This window comes from Salmo salar, chromosome 12 (assembly GCF_965601325.2).
Source record: "Salmo salar chromosome 12, fSalSal1, whole genome shotgun sequence".
NCBI lineage: Eukaryota > Metazoa > Chordata > Actinopteri > Salmoniformes > Salmonidae > Salmo > Salmo salar.
This window is the reverse complement of record NC_138302.1, coordinates 64,598,012-64,616,652: the sequence shown is the minus strand read 5'-3', so window position 1 is coordinate 64,616,652 and position 18,641 is coordinate 64,598,012. Positions and strand designations below refer to the sequence as shown.

At 41.4% G+C, this 18,641-nt stretch overlaps 1 protein-coding gene across 2 annotated transcripts in view; it reads left to right on the top strand.

Moving 5' to 3' along the window:
- LOC106565464 (RNA-binding motif, single-stranded-interacting protein 2) overlaps positions 1-18,641 on the top strand; it is a 61,699-nt gene that overhangs the window by 38,683 nt on the left and 4,375 nt on the right. For both annotated transcript variants that reach the window (XM_014132673.3, XM_082959227.1), the window contains exons 3-13: positions 88-146; positions 664-755; positions 6,715-6,872; positions 13,856-13,935; positions 14,349-14,458; positions 14,700-14,743; positions 15,007-15,100; positions 16,892-16,942; positions 17,239-17,349; positions 17,641-17,718; positions 18,131-18,218. In XM_014132673.3, coding sequence (XP_013988148.1) covers positions 88-146; positions 664-755; positions 6,715-6,872; positions 13,856-13,935; positions 14,349-14,458; positions 14,700-14,743; positions 15,007-15,100; positions 16,892-16,942; positions 17,239-17,349; positions 17,641-17,718; positions 18,131-18,211 — 958 coding nt within the window. In that variant the 3' untranslated portion in view covers positions 18,212-18,218. The remainder of the gene's footprint in view (positions 1-87; positions 147-663; positions 756-6,714; positions 6,873-13,855; positions 13,936-14,348; positions 14,459-14,699; positions 14,744-15,006; positions 15,101-16,891; positions 16,943-17,238; positions 17,350-17,640; positions 17,719-18,130; positions 18,219-18,641) is intronic.

Sequence of the window (18,641 nt, the reverse complement as noted above, 5' to 3'; positions counted from 1 at the left end):
AAATGTAAGAGAGCTTCCAGGTAATGTCCGATAGTCACCTCCTCCGCACATGGTCTGATGTCATGTTTTTGTGTTTTGGTTTTGAAGATATGGGAAGATTGTGTCCACGAAGGCAATCCTGGACAAAACCACCAACAAGTGCAAAGGTGAGAGTTCAGAGTTCAACAAGTTGTTTGGTTCGTGACACAGATGCCACTGACATTTAACCTGGAAAGATCATAGTGTTGTGTTGTCTCCTTAAACAAGATCATGGACCTATGGACTTCAAAACTTGATCACAGCTGCATTGTACAATATTAGACTGTATTAGTCTATATGAAATCATTTTATAGTGTTAGTCTGGTTACAGGTCTATTGCTACACTGTATTCATGAAGTTCATGAAGCCACATCCACAGAGTGGCATTGGTTAAACATGCTGTGGAAGCACACGGTCGGTAGGACAAAAAACAACAGCCGTAGAAGGCCATAAATATGTCGTACCGGGACTGGTGGGCTTTTGTGGCATGCACTAAGCTCTTGTAATTTCACGGAATGTCTTTAGACTTCAAGCACCTGTAATTTATCTAACAACCGTTTTGAATGCCAAATTCACTCATCAATCATGAAAACGATGTACACATTCATGACTGTAAGGAAATGTGTGTGTATATGTGTTGTGTAGGCTATGGCTTCGTGGACTTCGACAGTCCGGCAGCGGCCCAGAAAGCGGTGAGCGCCCTGAAGTCCAGTGGGGTCCAGGCTCAGATGGCCAAGGTAAGACACTCCTTTAAATCAACTCCACACACTCTTCATATTCACAGTAACACATTATCTATTATTATATTATTTTGTATTATGAGTTCAATCACATCTACTTGAATGTGACTCTTTACAATTCTGCTAGACTCCTTCCTGCCTCACTTTCTTTATTTTATTGCCAAGATTGGATGATGGATCTCCTTCGATTTGATGGTGAATTGACAGCTAGTCCTGCCAAGTTGGTGTCTATATTGAACCACAAATAGCATAGACATTCCTATAACGCAGTGTACGTGCAAACACACTCCCTCCCACATTCTCAGTGGTATCAAATGTGAGCTATTTTACTGTATGTTGTTATGGCCTGATTGGCAGTAAGTGCCCTCTTGGCACTGTCTCAAGACAAACTGCCATAGGCTATGGAGAGGTGTGTTTACCTTCGTTAGCTGGCAGCTGACTGGCAGGCAGAGAGGGAGGGTGAAGAGGTCACAGGATTAGACCGGCAGTCAGTCAGATGACATGGGACTGGTCGTCTCTCCTCCTCTTCCCTCTCTTCCTCTTCTCTCCAATTCACCTCTATTCTCCCATCTCCCTCTGCCCCTTTTCATCTCCCATACCCTTCCTCTCCCCTCCCTCTCTCTCACCTATCCTTCCCCCTCCTTCTCTCTCCCCTTCCTTCTTTTAGTATCTCAACCTCCTTTTCCTCAACCTCTTCACTACCCCGCCGATCTATCCCTCTCTCCCTACTCCTCTCTCTTCCTCCTTTACCTGCCCCACCCACCCATCCCTTTCTCTCCCTCCTCCTCTGTCTGGCTGGCTGTATGTGTGTCCTGCTAAGCGGCCCCTGCTGTGGGCCTTGTTATGAGCTCTTTGTGTGGGTGTCTGCAGTCAAAGGGGCTGTTGTGGGCCCATTAAGCTGATCCCTCTGTGCCTCTCAGGCCCCCCATTGAGAGGGCCCTGGGGAGTGTGCCACCGCACCCGCCGTCAATGGGCCGGGGACAATGAGCTGCCCTGTGCCTGCATGGGTTAGTGTCTGGGCACGGGGCATTCGCTATATGGCTTCATTCACTCTGCTCCAGCCCTGCTCTCAGTCCACACCCAAACAACAGGGCCCAAGTCACCTCACTACTACAGATGGAATGAATTCACTCACTTCAGAATTAAGACAGACGAGCCATTGCAACTGAACATCAGGGTCCACCAAATCACTCCTGCTACCCAGATATTGTATCCAAATACTCATTGTATTAGAACACAAGGGCCTAACTTACCCAAACAGTATAACTGAGGAGTTGGTAGTGGACAAAACAGAGGAGAGTGCCCTGTTAAAAGACAATTTGGACCTGTGAGCTATGGTGAGCTTTTCTGCATCATGGCCAGGCCTTCTGATCTGGGCTTAGGTCATCAGGTTATCCAGGTATAACTCTCTGGCACTGGCGACAACAGGATTTGTGCATTCCTGATTTAAAACTGTGTTTTTTAAAATCAGAAACTGAAATCAAATACTATGGCATTAGGTTAGGTTATTTCCTTCTCCTTCCACTGAATGTGGGTCATGTTGTCATGTTTCCATTGTGTTGGTTCTTTAAAAGTGTGGGCCATGCTGAGCGTTATCATAACTCCCAGCCAGTCAGTCGTCTCTACAGAGGAGTGTCTATGGCTATAGGCTGGCTGGCTACGGACAGGGAAACAATGGAAAGGGATAGAAATAGACTGCTCTTTACTTCCGTCAGCCTCACGCACCACCTGCCTGGTACATAGACACACTCGCGCACACACACGCACACACAAGAACAACAGCTCGGCAGACTGGCTTGACCAGGACATGCACTGTAAAACATTTATTGTAAAATGTACAGTAACTTACTGGTAGTAATTTGCCAGTAAGTTACTGTAATTTATTTTACAGTACAGATACTCTAATCCTTTTTGCAGTTCCAAAAATGTTACCGTAATCTAAATACCAGTATCAAGTCAGTTAGTGTAATCTAACATACAGTACCAATTACAATTACAGCATATTACTGTAATTACCCAGTGACATATTACCCAGTGTTCTTTGCAAGTTTTTATTTTTACATTTTACATTTTGGTCATTTAGCTGGCTCTCTTGTCCTTAGCAACTTACAGTCAGTGCATTCAACCAAGGTTGATAAAAAAAAAACACATCACAGTCATAGCAGGTTAAAAGCTTCTGTAACCGTTGCTGAAAATGTTGTTGTAGTTATGGTCTTACATTTTTTTTTAATTAGAACAAAATATCTTATGATATATCTCTGACTGTCTCTGGGTAGTGCCAATACATTACTGAGATATTCAAGGGTTGTGGGTTACCAGGGGAGAGAGCGAAAGAGAGAGCATGAGGGGGAAAGGGGGAGAAATAGAGAGAGAGCAATGAAGAGATTCAATTTGATTTGTGGTTGGGTGTGGTCCCAACATCATTTGAGTATCTGCGTCAGAGGAGCCTTTTAAGAAATGTTGGCCCCGCATGCAGAACAGGATTAGATGGACAAATTGAGTTATAAACAAAGGGTCAAACGAAGCCTTGTTCTGTTCTGATCCTTTATCACAGAAGGTTGCCTCAATCAGTCATATCTATATGACTGCTCACAGTGCCACTAAGTTGCATAACAAGGAAGTATCTCCTTAACCACCCATGTGGTTTAAATCCCAGAAATGGGCCTTTCCCTCTTGACACGTTGAATCCTGGTTAAGGAGCTAAATCACGTGGGAGGCCAGGCTAATCAGAGTGGCAATGAGACATGTTTCAGGCTGCTGTGTGTTCCCAGACGAAGGGAAAAAAACTACATTCCAATATGTTTAACATCACGTAAAAAGTTTTTAAAATACATGTACATACATTTACATCTTTCCTCAAAAGCATGTAATGCCTTAAAATGTGTACGGACTGTCAAAATTCTGAATTTTGCCACTTTAGCAAGCCTATGTGTAAAAACAGATTTATTGAAAATTAGATTTATTGAATTATCCATGTGTTCTATATTAAAGGATACATCATTTAAAATGTTTTATTTAACCTTTATTTAACCAGGTAAGCTAGTTGAGAACAAGTTCTCATTTACAACCGCGACCTGGCCAAGATAAAGCAAAGCAGTGCGACACAAACAACAACACGGAGTTACACATGGAATAAACAAGCGTACAGTCAATAACACAATAGAAAAAAAGAAAGTCTATATACAGTGTGTGCAAATGGTGTGAGGAGGTAGACAATAAATAGGCCATAGTAGCGAAGTAATTACAATTTAGCAGATTAACACTGGAGTGATAAATGAGCAGATGATGATGTGGAAGTAGAGATACTGGTGTGCAAAAGAGCAGAAAAGTAAATAAAAACAATATGGGGATGAGGTAGGTAGATTGGGTGGGCAATTTACAGATGGACTATGTACAGCTGCAGCGATCGGTTAGCTGCTCTTGAGTTTCTTCAAAGTAGCCAACCTTTGCCTTGATGACAGCTTTGCACTCGCTTGGCATTCTCTCAACCAGCTTCATGAGGTAGTCATCTGGAATGCATTTCAATTAACAGGCGTTCCTTGTTTTCTTTCCTTAATGCGTCTGAGCCAATCAGTTGTGTTGTGACAAGGTAGGGGTGGTATACAGAAGACAGCCCTATTTGGTAAATGACCAATTCCATATTATGTCAAGAACAGCTCAAATAAGCAAAGAGAAACGACAGTCCATCATTACTTTAAGACATGAAGGCCAGTCAATATTGAACATTTCAAGAACTTTGAAAGTTTCTTCAAGTGCAGTCGCAAAAACCATCAAGCGCTATGATGAAACTGGCTCTCATGAGGACCGCCACAGGAAAGGAAGACCCAGAGTTACCTCTGCTGCAGAGGATAAGTTCATTAGAGTTACCAGCCTTAGAAATTGCAGCCCCATTACATGCTTCACAGAGTTCAAGTAACAGACACATCTCAACATCAACTGTTCAGAGGAGACTTTGTGAATCAGGCCTTCATGGTCGAATTGCTGCAAAGAAACCACTACTAAAGGACACCAATAATAAGAAGAGACTTGCTTAGGCCAAGAAACACAAGCAATGGACATTAGACCGGCGGAATTTTGTCCTTTGACCTGGAGTCCAAATTGGAGATTCTTGGTTCCAACTGCATAGAGGAGGAAATAAATGCTTCACAGAGTTCAAGAAACAGACACATCTCAACATCAACTGTTCAGAGGAGACAGCGTGAATCAAGCTTTCATGGTCAAATTGCTGCAACAACAAAAAACACTACTAAAGGACGCCAATAATAAGAAGAGACTTGCTTGGGCAAGAAATACAAGCAATGGACATTAGACCGGTCGAAATCTGTCTTTTGGTCTGGATCTCTTTTGGCTTTTGGTAGGCCAATTTCTTTTGCCTTTTTCCTTTTGGTAGGCCGTCATTGTAAATAAGAATTTGTTCTTAACTGACTTGCCTAGTTAAATAAAGGTTAATTAAATTTTTTTTTTAATATATCAAAAATATTTTGATTTGTTTAACACTTTTGGCTACTACATGATTCCATATGTGTTCTTTCATAATTTTGATGTCTTCACTATTATTCTACAATGAAGAAAATAGTAGAAATAAGGGAAATCCCTTGAATGAGTAGGTGTGTCCAAACTTTTGACTGGTACTGTATTTAAAATGTACATTTTCCCCGTATGGCTTGACACGGTTCAGTGCCATAAATCCACCCAGGAATTCCTTATTGTCAGATCAACAGTGTGACATCGTCACCTAGCTCAACTCCTGCTCAACCCCCTGTGCAAACTGAGTGTTCGTCCCAAATAGCACCCTATTCCCTATATAGTGCCAGGGCCCTGGTCAAAAGTAGTGCACTATATTGGGAATAGGGTACCATTTGGGACGCAAATTGAAGCTCCAGTAGGCAGCTACCTGTGTCCTACCACTCTCTGTCTGACTTGGTATCAAGCTGACTCGTTGCTTATGGTTCAACAGAGATAAGTGTGGAATTACAGGTCTGTTGCTTGAACCTGTATATTTGGAATGAGATGGAGTGAACAGTGGGATGTAGTGTAGTCATATAGTTAGGTGTCACTGGTGTGGGTGGTGTTTTTGACTGGTGATGACGATGTGTGCGTGAAACTGGAATTTAGACTTGACTTGACTGAAATGCTAGCTTTGAACACTATATCTAAAAATAAGCCCATATCCTTTCTATTACTCCCTGCCTGGGGCATGGACCTGGTAACTTGTTGTTCTTCCCTTGTGGTCTCTCAAACGTTGCATCAAAACGATTTGTGATAGAGAAAGAGACTGTGGGATAGACTGTATCAGGAGAGAGAGAGACTAGTGAATGAGATGGAGAAAAAAGGGAGGACTCCCATGGGAGGGAGTTCAACCCGTGATGGAAGCACAAGTCCTATGAACAAACACACTTCTCTTCCCCATCATCCACTCCTCCCCCTTCGTCTTTCCTTCCTCCTGAGTGCTCCTTCCCTTTCTCCTCTCCCCTATGTTTGTTGAAGCTCCCTCTTCCACCCCCTCCTCCCTCTGTTTGGCCCAGCCCGTACTTGCCTGGTTGCCAAGCTCCTGTTGCTGTGCGAACTCTTAACTTCACGCCTGGTTTCCTGCCTGTTTCTACACAGTCACACAAGGTTTCACTTTTGAGCCCTGGAATCAGAATTGTCTCGCATTCCTCTTCCTTTTATTCATTCTTCTGCTTTGGGCTGTTTTTCAGTCATTCCACATTTCCACATACTTTTCCTCCATTATAACGCATACATTTTCCAGCAGTTGGATGTGTTTTTAAGAGGTGAAAAGCACTCACAACCCACATTCAGTCAAAAAACCATTGGCAATGCATACTGTATGAACTTGTTATATCTTTCATAACCATTACATCACAAAAATGTCAACTGGATTATAAACAGTGAACGTAAACCCTCTTTGTTTGTGATTACACGAGTCTGATTTCTGTGTGTTTCTCTTATGCAGCAACAGGAGCAGGACCCCACCAACCTGTACATCTCCAACCTGCCTGTGTCCATGGATGAGCAGGAGCTGGAGAGCATGCTCAAGTCCTTTGGCCAAGTCATCTCCACACGCATCCTCCGCGACGCCATGGGGACCAGCCGTGGCGTGGGTTTCGCCAGGTACTTTATAGCAATAGCATGCTACACACTACTGGCCCTATTCCCATTTAGGAAATGATGCTTTTTTTTTTTACTCACGCCTTTCCTATGCACTTCTCAGTAGTTGGTATTCAGACTTCCCTTATGAAGGTGCGTAACGGGCTTTGCAGGCGTGGTTCTCTTGCGCACGCTGAATAAATGTAATTCAACTGCTGAAAACTCTACAACTTGATGGCCAACACATTTTCTTGTGAAGTTTTCATTGAGTAGGGTTTTCAGTACATTTATCTTATATTCTATCAACCTTTTCTCTTGATAGAATATATCAAGAGAAAAGGGTCATAATATTAGGGATTAATGAAAGAAAGCCTTATAAATATATGCATATTCGACTTCGTTTCAGATCCCTTTGGTAGATAATAAAATCTTGTAGATTATGTAGGGTTAGGAAAGTATTTATGAATCATGAAAAACCAGTTGGAGAGCCTTTACGCACGGAAGAACATTGGTTTGATTCATTCTGAAAATTACCACATTCAGTTCTTTAACCCCATGGTAATGTTGGAAGATCAGTGTATATAGAATTATAATAGGGAGAAAAGTGTACAATAGCACAATAGTAGGCTATTCCCTAATCTATTTCCTGCACTAACCATTGAACTGTGTGACACAGTCAAGTATTGCGCCATGCGTCGGGTTCAAACTGTTATGGCTTGGTCTGCGCTCTGCTCCATAACGATTGAATTAGCCTACATGTCTTTTTTTATATTATCAACTGTTACTAATGATCATCCGCAACTAGGGCTTTGGCGGTCACGAAATATCGTCATCTGGTGATTGTCAAGCAAATAACTGTCGATCTCACTGTAATTCACCGTTAATTAACATAAACAGATTTAGCATCTCCTTGCTTCCACCCATGCAGACCTTTGGAACATCTACGTTTTAAAAGTCTAATAAATCCATGTAATATAGCCTACACCATCACAATAAATCCATTATTTACTTTAGACAGGTCTAAAGAAACATGATATGAAGAAAACTTTGTTTATTTCAGAAGAACAGAATAGCATACTCTGAGTTGTCCTTATGTTAGGTCCTGATCTGGCTATGCCAAATTGATGTGGGCTACAATAGTTCAGTTAGCAGACAAGATTTGCTTCGAAATTCCGTGGGATTATTTTATATTATTTTATAGTATGAAGAATACAATTGAACTAACTTGCTGACCAGACCTCATGCGTCCGCGTGCGCCATCGTGCACATGTTGATTTTGTCCCCTCACACCAGACACGATCAGGACACACAGGTTGAAATATCAAAACAAACTCTTAACCAACTATATTAATTTGGGACAGGTTGAAAAGCATTAAACATTTATGGCAATTTAGCTAGCTGTTGCTAGCTAATTTGTCCTGGGATATAAACATTGGGTTGTTATTTTACCTGAAATGCACAAGATCCTCTACTCTGACAATTAATCCACAGATAAAAGGGTAAAAGTTTGTTTTCTAGTAATCTCTCCTCCTTCAGGCTTCTTCTTCTTCTTTGGACTTTATATGGGGGTTGGCAACCAACTTTAAGGTGCATTACCACTACCAACTGGACTGGAGTGTGGACCTCAGTTAATCTTTCAATCACCCACGTGGGTATATGCTCCTAAAAACAAATGAGGAGATGAACCAAGTTCTATTTTAGCGCCTGACTACGCAGATGCTCGTTGATGTGCTCGATTTTGCAACGCTCGCGCACACGACCCGAGCGGTATAGTCAGCATGTAAGCTGAGTAAAATAGAAAGGATATTTTCTCCAAAAGAATTTGAGGGAGTGTGCACATGCGGTTATTCTATGTTGAGCAGTTAACAAAGAAATAGGTATTCCTATATGCTTAATTTAGTTATTAATGTAACTTTAGTTATTCTACAAACGTTGAGCTGTATGTTTTGATTTTTAATATATTGTAAGGCTGCATGATGTGACTCTAATGATGATTTGAAAAAAGTCACTTGAAAGGCACGAGCTCCGCTTAGTTTTTTTTCACAGGCTGTACACACTACATCAGTCACTCATTCACAATTTGACAAGCACTTGATAATTTCACGGCAGCATTCCCTTTTTTGTGGCCGTAATGCACCCTAAAAATAATCCATGCCTTTTGCGGCCAGTGGCCGTTGCTCGCTTCTCCCTGTGTGCTGCGTGCTCCATCACGTGATCAGGTCTTTTACACAGGATACAAGTAAAGACAGACACATCTGGTACGCAACTGTGCGCGTCCTTATCCAATTCCAAGGTGCATATTGAAGATATTGGAAGTACTTTTCGTCAGCCAACAATATGAGTAGGCTTAACGAACAGCAAAAGCACTAGCCTATGTCAGTCTACTATCCCCCATAGTACAAAGGTCAACCTACTCTATTCTGTGTGAGAAATAAATATTCCAAACACAGTCTGGGACAGTTGTGGGATGCGATAGATCCCAAATGAATACAACCACTAGCATTAAAAAAACTTTTTTGCGCAATGAGCCTGATGCAACAGATCAGAACATTTAGCTTAAAATGTTGATCAACTAGTAGGCTATTTCTTCACATTATAAGCGCAGCAATGTACACATGGTAGTAGGCTATAAGTGCAAATGTTCTATCAGCGGAAAACACCATTATCAAAAGTGACCGCAAATGCAATTATGCATGTAATGTTTTTATTATAAAGGTGCATTGTTATGGTAAAAATGATCTTCCTCAAACTTGAAACTCAAGAGCTGCTTTTATATGCCAGTTAGGCTCCACAACCCTTGTAAAGCAGATTCATGTGCTTCATTTTAAGAAGTTATTTGGCCACTTTAGTTGTGATACAAACCGTATTAAAACATATAGGCCTATGGGCTATGCTACATGAGGTGTGAGACTATAATTTGAAAAAGTCGTAAAAAAAGGCATTGTTTCTTATGGTGGGCATCATTCACAAGTGATAATATATAACTCACAAGTTATAGGCTAATATTGTCACCCATCAGACTATTCTTGATTTAATCTTGTCTTTACGTATACTATTTAATATATGTATGAAATTTGTTTTGATTTAGAATTGACCATTATCATGCACCTGTCTCGAAACAGGGGCTGGGGAAAAAATACATGTCATCTATGCACTCTAATAGCGAATGGAGGACGTATTGTCCTGTGGTTCATTTACATGCCAGCCAGGTAGGCTATACTCCCGTTGTAAAGAGAAGCAATGTGCTTACTATCAGGAAAGTTGTGAAATAAATATAGTATGCCTAGCCTATAGAAAGCTGATGGGATCCTCTTTTTAATAGAGGCCATCACCCTCTTTTCTCCACAATTCCATAGCCTATTGAAATGTTGCGCAACATGAGCTCATGGGCTCTCATTAAGTGTTTGATTAGATTTTCGATTACATTTGCATTGATGTCAGAAGTGATTAGAGGGACAATAGAGAGCTGAGTACCAGGCAGTTAGCAAGTTTGGTAGACTACTGACAGCAGCATCAGAGCTTGGAGAAGCCTAATTACCGTGACTAAACGGTAACGTGGAATTTGACTGCCTTCATGACGCATGACCGCCAGTACTGCAACAGCCCTATCCGCAACAACCACATGGCCGTGACTGCGTTTACAGAGCAAGCAAAGGAAGGTAAACCAAACAATGGAATTCAATTGAATGATAATCTAGGCTATACCAACTGAAGGGAACTAGCAGTAAATTGGCAGTTGAATATGTGTTGTTATTAGGCCTACTGACGGTACTGATAGTGGCTAATATTTAACATGATAGAAATAGGAAACAGAGGGACGCGGGGAGCCTTTAATAATAAGACCTTTGAGACTGCCCATCCCTGCAATTAAAACGCTATACAATTTCAATTCTGCATAATCACAAAGCATTTCATATAGTTTACCTTGCGAAAGTTGATCTGTTTATATGCTTCAGTTTAGAGGGCTGCGGGTCATGACATATCATTGCGGAGCGTTCTTCATTTTTCATGCTGCAGGTGGGAGCGGGTGGTTGACAGATGACTTTGGGATGCTTTGCTGTCCCCCAGATTATTTGAAAACGGTAGTCTTTCTGTTTTGTATGCGTTAGCCTAGGCCTACCTATTGTATTAAAAGCACAACTTTGTCGCATTATTCACATTCCGAATTCGCTGCTTCAACTTCAGTAGCTTTCCTCTCCTGGTTGGGGCGTGTGAGATCAAGTGCGCCTAGTATACAGTATTTGTGGTCTCATTGAAATAGAGTAAGTTGCCTATGCATGGGCGGAGAATCACTGGCAGTTATCTTTCCAAGAAAATGTACATCCTAAATATAATTAGGCTAGAGTTTACTACATTGCCCAGAAATAAATATTGATCATCGTTATTTGTCTCTGTCTGAAAAGCATCCCACTCCTTAAAGGTAGGTTATAAAAATATCTCAAGAGAAAGTGCAAGTTTCCAACTCTGCTCTCTTCAAACTACACCTAGCATATTGGTTGATATAGTCCAGTAATACCGATAGCTTAATATAATGAGCCATGTGAGAATCTCTGGTAATTTACCCTAAGCTATTTGGGCGGGTGTGGTATGAAAAGCAGCTGGAGCGGGGTGAAGAAATCTGTCCCGTGCAGACATATCCATGGTTTCCTGGCACGTAAAGTTGATGGAATTATTAGGGAATTAAGAATTAAGGTCAGAATACGACGTATTTGTAGACACACCTCCGTCACACCTTCATTTATTCAATCGCCACCCAAAACGAATAGCAAGTGAATAGCACGCAACCCCATTTGCTATGGAAAGCCTAAATAAGTTCAGTAGTAATAATTTGATTAACAAGTCCCATAATAAGTTGCATGGACTCACTGTGTGTGGGATAATAGTGTTTAACATTATTTTTGAATGACTACCTCATCTCTGTACTCCACACATACAATTATCTGTAAAGACCCTCAGTCGGGCAGTGAATTCCAAACACAGATTCAACCACAAAGACCAGGGAGGTTTTCCAATGCCTCGCAAAGAAGGGCACATATTGGTAGATGGGTAAAAAAAACAACAGACATTGAATATCCCTTTGAGCATGGTGAAGTCATTAATTACACTTTGGATGATATAGCAATACACCAGGTCACTACAAAGATACAGGTTCCCTTCCTAACTCAGTTGCCGGAGAGGAAGGAAACCGCTTGGGGAATTCAACATGAGGCCAATGATGACTTTAAACAGCTACAGACAGTGATAGGAGAAAACTGAGGATGGATCAACAACATTGTAGTTACTCCACAATACCAACCTAAATGAGAGAAAAGAAGGAAGCCTGTAAAGAATAAAAATATTCCAAAACATGCATCCTGTTTGCAATAAGGCACTATGGTAAAACTGCAACAACAAAAAAACATTTGCAAGAAATTAACTTTATGTCCTGAATCCAAAGCGCTATGTTTGAGGTAAATCCAACACAACACATCACTGAGTACCACTCTTCATATTTTTAAGCGTGGTGGTAGCTGCATCACTTTATGGGTATGCTTGTCATCGGCAAGGACTAGTGAGGTTTTTTTTAGGATAAAAAGAAAGGGAATAGAGCTAAGCACAGGCAAAATTCCAGAAGAAAAACTGGTTCAGTCTACTTTCCAACAGACACTGGGAGACAAATTCATCTTTCAGCAGGAAAATAATCTAAAACCCAAGGTCAAATATACACTGGATTTTAATGTTCCTGAGTGGCCTAATTACAGTTTTGACTTAAATCGTCTTGAAAATCTATGGCAAGACTTGAAAATGTCTGTCTGGTAATGATCAATAACCAACTTGACAGAGATAATAAAAAAAAGAAAACATTGGAATAATGTGCAAATATTGTACAATCCAGGTGTGCAAAGCTCTTAAAGACTTACCCAGAAAAACTTACAGCTGTAATTGCTGCCAAAGGTGATTTTAACATATATTGACTCAGGGGGTTGAATACTCTAATCAAGAGATATTAGTGTTTTTTTGTAGTTCGTTGACAATTAAATCCCTTTGAATCCCTCTTTGTAACACAACAAAATGTGGAAAAAGTTGAGGGGTGCGCATACTTTCTGAAGGCACTGTACGCGTAGTGAGAAAAGTGCATAAAAAGGAAATTACGTTTGATTTATGCATGCTTAACTCGTGTCGGAAATGGGCCCTACATGCTACACCAGCAGCAGCTTTAGCAACATGCTACATGCTACACCAATAGCTACATGCTACACCAGCATCTATAATAAAGCTACATGCTACAGCTACATGCTACATTAGGGTCGTTCAATGAAATGAGTACACAAATATAGCGTTTTAAAAACCTGTTAAATGAAGTGCCCTTTCGTATAGACAACATGGAAAATTCTATAAATACGATTTTTTTTTATATAAAAAAAAGACTTGCTAGTGCTAATGACCCTCGGTGACTTCTAGGAAGATTTAAGCCCATTTAACCCCAACATTCCTCCAAGTTCACCACAGTTGTAAAGCCCTAGTTATGTTGTTGCTTTTACAAAGTCATTTCTGAAGATTATTATTTATTTAATGTTATTAGTGATTCATTTTATGGTAAAAAAATAAAAACGGTCCCTCAATTTATCAACCCTGTTTTGTGAACTTAACTCTCGTTTTAATATGGTGAAACTGTTCCTTTTTAAATCATTTCTTCAAAAGAAACATTGAACATGTAATAGTCAAATTATAGTGTAAAAGCAGGTTAGCTGGTTCTTCTCTTTTCGGCCATATTGTGGTGGAAAACTACCCTTTTACTTTATTTGGCACTTCCTAGAGCATTTTTCTTTTCATTTAACCTCTTGATATGGCAGAATGTTAAAATTAGGTGAAATAAAATACAAAATGATCCAAGTTACACTACTCAAAAGGCACCTAATTGGTGGAATGATCCATTAGCGGCCATAGGTACATGCTATATCAGCAGCAACAGGGGTCACACCAGGGTCTCTCTGATTAATGGGCTTGAATGTTTCACTGTGTTTCAGGATGGAGTCCACAGAAAAGTGCGAAGCCATTATTCAACATTTTAATGGGAAATTTATTAAGACTCCACCAGGAGTTCCAGGTGAGCAGATCTCTCTATGTGTTCTCCATCATGCCCAGATGTTATGACACCACATGATCCTCAGTTATTTACTTCAGACGGCAGATCGAGAGCTGTATCCAGAAACAATCGCTATCCCCTACCCCCTAAAAACTTTCAGAGATCTGAGCGGATTGGTCAGGTATAAGCAATATGGAAAAAACTTCCATCTGTCAGAGGGCAATGTGGAGATAACACCATATTGCTTAAACCTATTGAATCCCCTCAGGTCTCCACAAGTATCTAGAGGTTAGGGGCTAGGGGTTTTGTCTGAACAGGGCCTTAGTCTCTGCTCCCAGGCTCCTGGTTTCCCCCCTCAACTCTTCCAGTGGATTGTTATTCCTTGCCTCCTACAGAATTCACCCTCTGATTCCATCAGTTTCTCTCTCCCACAGTGCCCCCGGAACCATTATTGTGCAAGTTTGCAGACGGGGGACAGAAAAAGAGGCAGAATCAGGGGAAGTACCTTCAGAATGGCAGGCCCTGGGCAAGGGATGGAGAGACGGTGAGAGGCTTGATTTCACGGGTGGAGGCATTCATTAATTGCCTTTTTGGAATTAGAGACTGCATGTTCTAAATAAGGTCATTGTCAAAGCAAGAGAGAGCTGGAATCGGATCTCACAGAGATATGATTGTGTGTCTAACCCTAAACATTCTTAACCTAACTAAACATTCTATTTGTACATATCTGTGATTATGTGACCTTCATGGCTTTTTATTCTGAGTTCTTTGTGTTGTTGTCCCAGGGAGGGATGACGTTAGCATATGACCCTACAGCCTTACAGAATGGGTGAGTACAGAGACAAAAACAGAAAGTCAGCCCACCCCAAAAAAACGTCAGTCAGGAGTTCTGTTCTTGTTAAACAGAGACACCTGGTGGATGCAGGAGGCATTACACCACTGGTTTATTTTATCTGAAAGTTCAATCATTTTATAATAACCTTCATGCACAAGCCATTATACATTCTTATTATTTATGCTTGTTCATTTTAGAGTAAATCCTTTGTAAGGATTTTTCTGACATGCATGTCTTGATGTGTGTATGTTATGCAGGTTCTATTCGTCACCCTACAGTCTGACCCCAAACCGGATGATCGCCCAAACGTCCCTCTCTCCCTACATGCATTCACCAGTCTCATCTTACCAGGTCAGACACAGAACACACACACACACCACCATCACCAAACTGCCATTCACAAACACATAAAGGAGGAAATCTCTGTAGCCATAGGAGCTACAGTGAGGGAAAAAAGTATTTGATCCCCTGCTGATTTTGTACGTTTGCCCACTGACACAGAAATGATCAGTCTATAATTTTAATGGTAGGTTTATTTGAACAGTGAGAGAAGAATAACAACAACAAAAATCCAGAAAAAAATGCATGTCAAAAATGTTATAAAATGATTTGCATTTTAATGATGGAAATAAGTATTTGACCCCTCTGCAAAACATGACTTAGTACTTGGTGGCAAAACCCTTGTTGGCAATCACAGAGGTCAGACATTTCTTGTAGTTGGCCACCAGGTTTGCACACATCTCAGGAGGGATTTTGTCCCACTCCTCTTTGCAGATCTTCTTAAGGTTTCGAGGCTGACGTTTGGCAACTCAAACCTTCAGCTCCCTCCACAGATTTTCTTTGGGATTAAGGTCTGGAGACTGGCTAGGCCACTCCAGGACCTTAATGTGCTTCTTCTTGAGACACTCCTTTGTTGCCTTGGCCGTGTGTTTTGGGTCATTGTCATGCTGGAATACCCATCCACGACCCATTTTCAATGCCCTGGCTGAGGGAAGGAGGTTCTCTCCCCAGATTTGACGGTACATGGCCCCGTCCATCATCCCTTTGATGCGGGGAAGTTGTCCTGTCCCCTTACCAGAAAAACACCCCCAAAGCATAATGTTTCCACCTCCATGTTTGACGGTGGGGATGGTGTTCTTGGGGTCATAGGCAGCATTCCTCCTCCTCCAAACACGGCGAGTTGAGTTGATGCCAAAGAGCTCCATTTTGGTCTCATCTGACCACAACACTTTCACCCAGTTGTCCTCTGAATCATTCAGATGTTCATTGGCAATCTTCAGACGGGCATGTATATGTGCTTTCTTGAGCAGGGGGACCTTGCGGGCGCTGCAGGATTTCAGTCCTTCACGGCGTAGTGTGTTACCAATTGTTTTCTTGGTGACTATGGTCCCAGCTGCCTTGAGATCATTGACAAGATCCTCCCGTGTAGTTCTGGGCTGATTCCTCACCGTTCTCATGATCATTGCAACTCCACGAGGTGAGATCTTGCATGGAGCCCCAGGCCGAGGGAGATTGACAGTTCTTTTGTGTTTCTTCCATTTGCGAATAATCGCACAAACTGTTGTCACCTTCTCACCAAGCTGCTTGGCGATGGTCTTGTAGCCCATTCCAGCCTTGTGTAGGTCTACAATCTTGTCCCTGACATCCTTGGAGAGCTCTTTGGTCTTGGCCATTGTGGAGAGTTTGGAATCTGATTGATTGATTTCTTCTGTGGACAGGTGTCTTTTATACAGGTAACAAACTGAGATTAGGAGCACTCCCTTTAAGAGTGTGCTCCTAATCTCAGCTCGTTACCTGTATAAAAGACACCTGGGAGCCAGAAATCTTTCTGATTGAGAGGGGGTCAAATACTTATTTCCCTCATTAAAATGCAAATCAATTTATAACATTTTTGACATGCGTTTTTCTGGATTTTTTGTTGTTGTTATTCTGTCTCTCACTGTTCAAATAAACCTACCATTGAAATTATAGACTGATCATTTCTTTGTCAGTGGGAAAACGTTCAAAATCAGCAGGGGATCAAATACTTTTTGATCCCCTGCTGTTATTTGTAATTCCTGTCCGGATTCAGATTGCATCTCTACTCATTCCCCTGTGTGTTTCTGTGTAAAGATCCTGTGTTTTCCTCTTCTCTCGCTACAGCTACATAGCCCCTCCTGGATGCACCACCAGTCGTACCTCATGCAGCCTGCAGTGAGTAGTAAATTGTATTCTCTCCCTCTGCTGCTATAGTTTCCTCCTTACTATTCCCTCCACATCTGGTTAGCTTCAAGTTCTGCTCATCTATCTCTCTCGCTCTTATTCTCTTTGTCATTCTGTCTCTATTTATATTCCTCTCTATCTTCTCTCTCCCTCTATCTCTCTGTCACTCTCTATAATCATGTCTCTGATTTATTGGCTTACTGTCCTTCTCTTTTCTCTCTTCCTCTCTCCACTTATCTCTGTCTCCACTCACCCTCTTTCTGTCCCTCCCTTTCACTCTCTCCCAGGGCACAGTCCTGACTCCAACCATGGACCATGCCATGTCTATCCAGCCCACCTCCATGATGGGCCCCATGACCCAGCAGCTCAGCCACCTATCCCTGGGCAGCACAGGCACGGTTAGTACCCTACAGATACCCACTCCATCTCCCCCTCCACTCCCTTCAACACCCCACAGATACCCACTCTACCCCCTCTCCTTTGGTCCCTTAGTCTCATCTCAAGACTAAAACACATTGAACAAACCTGAATGGAGCTAAGGTGAATGGAGTTGTACTGAATTGCAGTTGAAAGTGAAAATAAATGCAGCTGCCTATGTCTCAGTTGCATGATGTTGTGAGGCCTGTTGACGTTGGATCGCTACACAGTAATAATGACTGATGGTTTCTTCTCTTCTCGTCCTGTCACAGTATATGCCTGCCAACACTATGCAGGGGACATACATCCCCCAGTACCAACCAGTGCCTCCCTCCAGTGTCCCTGTAGAGGTAAGACCCGAACCAACACCGTAAGCATTAACTATGCAGAACTAATTAAAGGGATACTTCAACATTTTGGCAATCTACTTTATCTACTTCCCCAGAGTCAGATGAACTTGTGGATACCATTTTTATGTCTCTGCGTGCAGTTAGCATTAGAGAAATTGCCAACTAGAGTTAGCACAATGACTGGAAGTCTATGGTAACTGATAGCATGCTAGTTGATATCATAGACTTCCATTCATTGCGCTAATGCTAGTTAGCATTGGCTCGCGAAACTAAACTACCTCTAACTTCCTTCATTCAGAAATCCTGAAGTATTCCTTTAAGGGGATGACAATAGGGTGTTTCTTTTACAAAAAGTTTTCAACTCAGGGACCTATTAATACTGTTCCACTCCATTTCCTTCCTTTTCTTGAAGGAGAACGGAGGACAACAGCAACAGGTTGCTATGGAGACACCTGCAGAACACACAAACTACTCCTACCAGCACACCAAGTGAAGCTAAGGTAGGATTATGTCAAACATCAACTCTATAAATAAAGTAGTCAAAAGTTTACTATTTGTTCCCATTTTTTTGGCATACAATATAGCTCAGTATTTGAATTATTTACTTTATACAGTCGTTATTGATCATCTTTATCAAGGGTGTTAATATTTTCGTACCACACTGTATTTGCTAACTTAGTATCGGGGTACATTACTACTTATTTCTTGTTCCTACTAGCTCCATGTCAGAACATTGTATGTAGGAGCCAATTTGTTAGTTCACAAAAAAAACAAAAGCGTGTCAGATATTGACCACCTTAAAGAAAATAAAAACAATTCTGAGTGAATTTATTGATCATCATTCTGGAAATGTACTGATTTACACAGATAAATAATGATATGGAAAGTATGTAGACTTATGAAATATTGTATGTTACATCTAT